General features: G+C 35.8%; 1 protein-coding gene across 1 annotated transcript; it reads left to right on the top strand.

Moving 5' to 3' along the window:
* Positions 1–2,516: 2,516 nt before the first annotated feature.
* Positions 2,517–6,339, top strand: LOC131403926 (centromere-associated protein E-like). The gene is made up of 3 exons (XM_058538135.1): positions 2,517–2,717; positions 4,434–4,532; positions 6,031–6,339. Exons 1-3 carry the CDS (start codon positions 2,517–2,519, stop codon positions 6,337–6,339), a joined length of 609 nt encoding a protein of 202 aa, XP_058394118.1.
* The last annotated feature ends 1,357 nt before the right edge of the window (positions 6,340–7,696 follow it).

Raw genomic sequence — 7,696 nt, 5'->3', positions numbered from 1 at the left:
GCATTAAATTTGGAGATCACTTTGGGTGGTGTTGACATCTTTACAATACAAAGTCTTCCTATCCATGAACATAGATGTCTTTCTGTGTATTTGTTGCTGCTTTAATTTATTTCAGATACATTTTGTAGTTTTCATTGTACACGTCTTTGCCTTCTTGGATAATTTTATTCCTTTATATTTTATTATTTTTGGTGCTATTGTAAATGGATTGTTTTCTCAATTTCCTTTTTAATTGTTTATTGTTAATGTATAGAAATATAACTGAATTTTGTACAGTCATGTAAATTTTTAAAGTAGACATTATATACAGATGGAAAAGTCTCCAGGACACACTGTTAAATAAAAGCAAATGCATACTACAAAATAATTCAGTGAGATCCAACTTATGTAAATAAACTTATATATACATTTATATACTATTCCTGTATATAATGATCTTCTTTTTTTCCCCATTTACCCTGGGGTACATTATTCTTTCCTTGGAAAAGGAGCTTTCTCCTCCTCTATGCCTATGCTTCAGTCATTTTCTCCTAGGAAGCATTTTCACTTGCTTTGTATCTTGTGTTCTCAGCTTATCTATAATTTAGGTCAACCATGGGCCAAAGGCACTTAACCTTGGTTTAAAATTTATAATTTCCACTTTTATGAGGGGAATGTTTCTTTAAATAGACTTTTGAAAATAAGATATAACAATCAGTAGCTGCTTTTAAACAAATGTAAAATGCAGGCACAGGGCCCCCTGAGAAAGGGCAGTAGAGGAGGAGTGAGGGGAAAGGAGAGTTACACTCACTGTGACGAGCCGATCTGTGGTATTATGTTCATGCTGGAATCATCTGTGTTGATAAAAGGGTCTGACTGGGCATTCTCTGGGGCCATTTTGTTCATCCAGGTTTCTGAAATCTGGGATGAGAGGCCGCGATCAGCTTGGTCTTGTGATATGTTCATGCTGGAATCACCCATGTGGATAAAGAAGTGGGTCTGGGCATTTACATCGTCCCTCTGTTTTTCAGGGCACCAGAGGGCTGCACTAATAGGTCTATCATGAATCCACTTCGAGTGCCCGTTTTCAGTCCAGCTTGATGTGTCTCTCTCTGCAAGTGAGATTCTCTAGTGTATCTCAACAGAAATTTCAAACTTTGTGATTAGTTGTCTTATTCTCATATAAAGAACACAATTTTTTTTCTTTAATGATTAGAGCTATTAGATTTGCTCATAACCTTGGTAGCTGAAATACTTTCTAGGCTGAGTTCAGTTTTGAACTTTGTCTCACTCTGCTTTGTTTCTGTGTATATTCCGATGTATAGGAATAAAGATGCAAGATTCTGAATTATAGTATCTGACAGACTAGTCCCCAAGATTGTGTGTTACAAATGTTAATTTCTCATGTACTTAGTAGTTAGCTCTGTGCTCATCTTTGTCAGAAACTCGTGCCTATTGTCAACAGTAAGGGGGTAGGTAAGTAAAATATGTTTTGTCCATATCCAGTCTAGAGAATCGAGCAGCTACTAAAAATTATAATTTGAAGATGATGTAACAGCTTGGGAAAATGCATATCATCTAATCTAAGTGGAAAAGTGAACCTAAAAAAGGATGTTATGTATAAGTAAATGAATCATAATTGCAATGTAAAAAAAAAATTTAATGGAAAAAAATCTGGAAGGAAGTATTCCAGAATTCTAATAGTGATTGTGTGAAGTTAGTGTCATTGGATTATTTTTCTTCTTTTTCTTTTTTTTTTCTAATGAAAATATAGATTATTATAACAACTTTTTCAAACATCTGTGGCCAACATGGAGCTGAGTGTTTTTACTGGGGTAGTGTAGGATTATATGGTGATACTGTAATTTCATACCTATGCTTGTAATGTCAGTTTTGTCTCCTTTTACCAAGCAGTCCACGTATTCTGTTACCTCTGCTTCAGCCTTATTTATGGATAAATGAGTTGACATGAGGTGCTTTTCTTAAGCAGTGTGTGGAAAGCGTAAATTAAGAAAACATGTATTATGCTATGATATGAAATATGTTTCTAACAAAACTCTTTTGCCTTCTTATATAACATAAAACTCTGAAAATAAAGATTTGTTGGGGGTAGGGAAGAGGTTACAATTTCCAGCTTTTGAAGGAAAGAAAGAGGGGGAGAGTTTAAGGTGGCTCACTCCTTCACAAAGTCAGGTTAACCTGTCAGACGTGAAGGTGAGTGTGGGTCATCTGTAGCTGTCCAGGTAGCTCTTCTCAGTACACAGGCACAAGAGCACAAACTCTGGAGCCAGAACACTGGGCTCACAGCATGACTCTACGTCTCTGAGTGACTGTGGGCAAATGACCTGTCCTCTCTCGGATTCAGTCTCCTCACCTGTCAAATGGAGATAATAATAGTACCTACCTCATAAGGTTATAGTGAAGATTAAATGTATCAATATATGAAAATAGTGCCTGGTACATAATAAGTAATATGTGTTGGCTATTTTGTTATTATTAAAACTAAGAAATTATTCTCTAATGTATTTATATTTGAGATGGTTGACATAGATAGAAAGCAGAATTTGGAAGCCAAAAAAACCCAAGTGTTGATTGCAGATGTTGATAATGAGCTGATTGAACAACAGAGAATGATATTTTCTTTGATACAGGAGAAAAAAAAGGTGCGACAAATGTTAGAGTGTGTTACCGCAGAAAAGGAGCAACTGAAAACTGACCTGAAGGAGAGTACTGACAGGGTGAGTTCAGCACCGGGTACTTGGTAGTGTGTTTTTATCTTTGTGTCTCCGGTTTTTACAACTTTATTGAGGTATCGTTTACACGCAATAAATGTATCTGCTGCAAGTGTCCAGTCTGATGACTTTTGACAAATGTGTCCCCTTGTGTACTGTCCACCCCAGTCAAGATACAGAACACTTCCACCCACAAGAAGTTCCCTCACACATCCACTTGTCAATCCTCACCTCACCCTCTTCCCCGTAGAGTCACTATCCTGATGTTTCTCCACCTCAGATCACCATGTCTCTTCTAGAACTTCACACAAATAGAACCACACAGCATGTGCTCTTCTGTGTCTCACTTCTTTCTACATGCCTTTTTATTGCTGGGTACTATTCCATGGTATGAATAGGCCACAGTTTGCTTAGTTTTTCTCCTATTGTTGGAAATTTGAGTCATTGACGCTATTTGACTCTTGAATAAAGCTGCTGTAAACATTCTTATACTAATCTTTTTATGAACGTATGTTTTTTATTTCTCTAGGGTAAGTATCTGAATGGAATAGCTGTGTCATAGTGACATGTATATTTAACTTGATGAGAGTTTACTAGACTCAATTCCAAAGTAGTTGTACCATTTTAATTCTCATCAGCAAATTAAGAGAATTCTAATGGCTCCACATCCTCATTAAAGCTTCATATTATTGGTGTTTTTAATTCTAACCATTCCTATTGGGTGTAACCTCATTGTTTTAAATTGCCTTTCCCCAATGACTAAAGATATTGGGCATCATTCATGTGCTTATTGTGTATCTTTCTATAAACTCTCTGTTCTCTCAGTGATGTGTTGTGTAGATTTCAGTGTACGGGTCTTGTACGTATTTTGTTAATTTGTTCCTAAATGTTTCTCTTGTATTTATGCTGTTGTAGTTTTCTCTAATTTCATGTTTGCTTGTTGTTAATATTTGCCAGTATCTTCAAACCTACTTTAGGCTTTATTTTTATATTTAGGGGCAATATAATGTGTAATAGATAGAAATTAATATTTTGAAAAGTTTGCTGTGGATCACGGTAGAACCTGACCTTTTGTGTAATTTTTCATGTTTCTTGGGATTGTCTGTTTGCTCAAAATATCTGAATGTAAATAAGAATACAGGCAAAGGTCATATTCTCTTCTCAATCTCTGGATTGTAATGTTTTTTGGTCTTGATACTGGAGAATGTCACTTTTTAAAGATAATAAGTAAGATTAGCACAAGTCATGCTAGCAAAGGACAGTTGCTATTTCGAGCTTGCTCAAAATCAATGCCCCAAAACAAGCCATCCCAGTGTATGAAAAGCCCATAATTAGAGTCTCATCATCAGTTGATGAAAGTGTAGAGATGGTCTCTTTTGGCTTAGGGGTAGAAAACAAGCAAACCTCTCATGATAGAATGTTAGATCCAGTTCTAATTCTCATGCTGCGAATGTACATTGAGCAATAAAGAAACAACATAAGAAAGCAGATTCTTGGCATTTACATGATTAAAATAAAGACTTATGTTCTTTTTCAATAGGTCTTTTCCAATATACTTTGCCATGATTCCTCCATTTTCAGGCTGAGGTAAATGCTGATTTTTATCTGATTTCTTAAATGTAACCTAGTATTTATTTTAATGTCAACTTTAAAAAAATTTAGGCCACTGAAAACCAGGAAGAATTAAGAATTCTTGGAGGTGAGCTTAAAAAATAACAAGAGATAGTTGTACAAGAAAAGAACCATACCATAAAGAAAGAGGAAGTGCTTTATAGGACCTGTGAGAAACTGGCAGAAGCTGAAGAAAAGCTAAAGGAAAAGGTGAGTTTTTAAAGTTACCTTCCTGGCCATATTTCCTGACTAAACTTTTTTTGGTAATAAATTTTTATCCCAGTAGACCTAAATTTCAGAAATAGAATATGCCTCCCAGATGGTCAGATCTCACTGCTAATGTTTTGGACAGTTTCAGCTCACACGAAGATGTTGCTGTTGTCCTTTGTGAGGATTACATTATCCTGGAGTCTTGAGATGAGAGGGGGGCCTTGGTTCATCTAAACTACTCATGATATATTCACTCATCAGATATTTATTGAGCAATGCCATGGGCCAGGCTCTGCTCTGGGTGTTTGAGATACATTAGTCAATAAAACAAAGCCCCTGCCCTTATAGACCTGTATTAGGCATTCTCTAAAATGTAAGATTTGTCACTATTGCCATCCCTTAGATGTTTACAATTTCCTGAATCATTTCCTTAATGGAAGTAAGGTGCTGTCATAGTATATTTGCATAAGAGCTAAGACTCTTGTAACAATTGTACTGCTCCAGTAATTCTAAAAGGCACGCACTGAGATCTTTCTATTTCTTCTAAGAACAGTACCACTTGCATTATAAATAATACATTGCTGTTTCCATTGTGCTTCTGTTGAATGATGCTTTCTTAACATGTGTTCTCGTAATTCTCATCCCTTTGACTATAACCTAACTGAATTTACTGAAACCTCCTGTCTATTTCATTCTCCTCCTAAAGAAGTAAAATCAATAGCCTTATGTAAAAGTTAATGCTTCAATGTTTGTGTGGGCCACCCCCTAAAGACCTTGTTGGAAGTAAAAATAAATTATCCAAAAAGATTTTAAGAGATGAGGAATTACAGTTTGACAGCTACATCTGTATATTTAGTCAGTTTCTTTTTAAATTTTTCTCATATTCACTTTGCCTCCTTGATTTACCTAGTGACTCTATGCTAGTTTCTTAGGACTTCTGTGTCAAATTACCATAAATTCGGTGGCTTAAAAACAGCAGAAATTTATTCTGCCACATTTCTGGATCCTGGAAGTCAAAAACCAAGATGTCGGAAGACCATGCTGCCTCCGAAGGCTCTAGAGAAGGGTCCTTCTTGGCCTCTTGCTATTCTTGGCTCCCAGCTATCCTCGGTATTCCTTGGCTTGTAGCTGCATCACTCCCATCTCTGTTTCCATCTTCACATGATCTTCTCTGTGTCTCTGCGTGTCCTTTCCTATCTCTTATAAGGACACTCTCATTGGATTTAGGGCCCACCCTAGTCCAGTTAGAAGAGCCTCTCATTCCTTAACTAATTACATCTGCAAAAACCCTATTTCCAAATAAGATCACATTCGGTTGTTATCTGAGTAACTGACAGTTTGAATCAGGTCGTTTGTGTAAAGAAACAGTATATGAATTAGCCTAAAATTGAAGACAAGCAAAGATTTGTCTTTACTTGCCTTAATTAATTTAGAAACTATTATTTAGCTTTCTATCAATATCTGTCTATATCATAATTTATTGTATGATTATCTCAAGATCCAAGAACTTCAGGAGAAAGAACATCAACTTCTTAAGGCAAAAAATGATCTCAGGGAAAATGCGCATCAAACAGAGCAATTTAGGAAGCAATTAGAGGTCCAGAATTCAACCCTGGAAAGTATAGAAGCAGAGAAGTTCAGGTTGACTCAGAAATATCTTGAAAACCTTGAAGAAATAAAACTTGTTACTAAGGAAAGAGATGGCCTCAGAAGAGTGGAGGAAACCCTCAAAATGGAGCGAGACCAGCTCAGTGAAAGCCTGAGAGAGCTGAAAGCTAAAGTAAGTTACACTCATTCCCCACCCTAGTGAGGAGACATGGGGTTTTCTGACAGTAGTGAGCCTTCTTTGAAATGAGGGGTACTATTAGTGTGCGTGAACTGATATAACTTTTAGGCACATAGTTTGGTATTCTTGAAAATTTTAAATTCTGCAACCATTATTTCCTTTATAGACTTTATCCTATATGTACACTTAATCAATTGTTAAGATAAATATATATTTATGTTTATACACACATACAGAAATACACACCACAAGGTTGTTCATTGTAGCAATTTGTACTAAAAAATGGGAAACAATCTAAATGTCCATCAGAAGGAAACTGGGTAAACACAAGCACTATGTCAGAATACTATGCAGCACATAATAAAACCATGGAATAGATTTGCACGTCCTAATATGGAAGCCCAAAATAACCCTTAGGGGGAAAAGCAAGCTATAGAATAGTACGTATGTAATATGTTTGCCTTTGGGAATTAGGAGTTGGTTGTGGGGAGGTAGGGACGGGGGGATAAGTTTGTAATTTTCTAACAACAAAGATGTAGATTAAGAAGTAATAGTTTTATTATTTATACTAAGAAAATATATCATTTTCATTAAGAAAATACTAATTAAAATTAAGATATATCACTGTTTTTAAAATTCTCTAATGATTAAGAATCTGGAAAAACAAGAGGAACTAAGAATTGCTCACATGCATCTTAAAGAGCACCAGGAAATTATTGATCAACTCAGAGGAATTGTTTCTGAGAAGACAGATGAAATATCAAATATGCAGATGGATTTAGAAAATTCAAATGCTAAATTACAAGAAAAGGTATTGGGGGAAGGGAGGCTTATTTGATTGGATATCTGACTTATTTGTGCCTAAAATCCTTTGGGGATGTAAAACAGTTTAGCCACATTGGAAAACAGCTTGGCCGTATTTACTCACACTGAACGTATACCAGCCTGTGGCCCAGCATATACGAGTATGTACCTAAGAGAAAAGAATGCATACTTCCACATAAAGATATGTACAAGGATGTTCATATCAGCTCTAATCATAATAGTGAAAAACTGAAAACAACTCAAATGCCTATCAACAGGAGAACGGATACATACATTGTGATTTGTAAGTTCAAAAACAGGCAAACTCATCTAGGATGATCAAGGTCAGAATAGTGGTTGGCTGGAGTAAGGGGGCACCCAGGAACCTCATGGGGTGCTAGAAATATTCTGTATTTTAATCTGGGCTGTAATTACATAGACGTATACGTATGTCAGGAATAATTGAGCTATACACTTGAGATTAGTGTGCTTATGTATATTATACCTCAAAAGAAAGTAAATTCTGTTGGAATTATGCAGAATATTGAGTCACATGGAAGCCTATTGTTTTAAT

This window comes from Diceros bicornis, unplaced genomic scaffold (genome assembly GCF_020826845.1).
Source record: "Diceros bicornis minor isolate mBicDic1 unplaced genomic scaffold, mDicBic1.mat.cur scaffold_96_ctg1, whole genome shotgun sequence".
NCBI lineage: Eukaryota > Metazoa > Chordata > Mammalia > Perissodactyla > Rhinocerotidae > Diceros > Diceros bicornis.
Note: the sequence above shows the minus strand (reverse complement) of the source record. Positions and strands in the feature narration are given on the sequence as shown.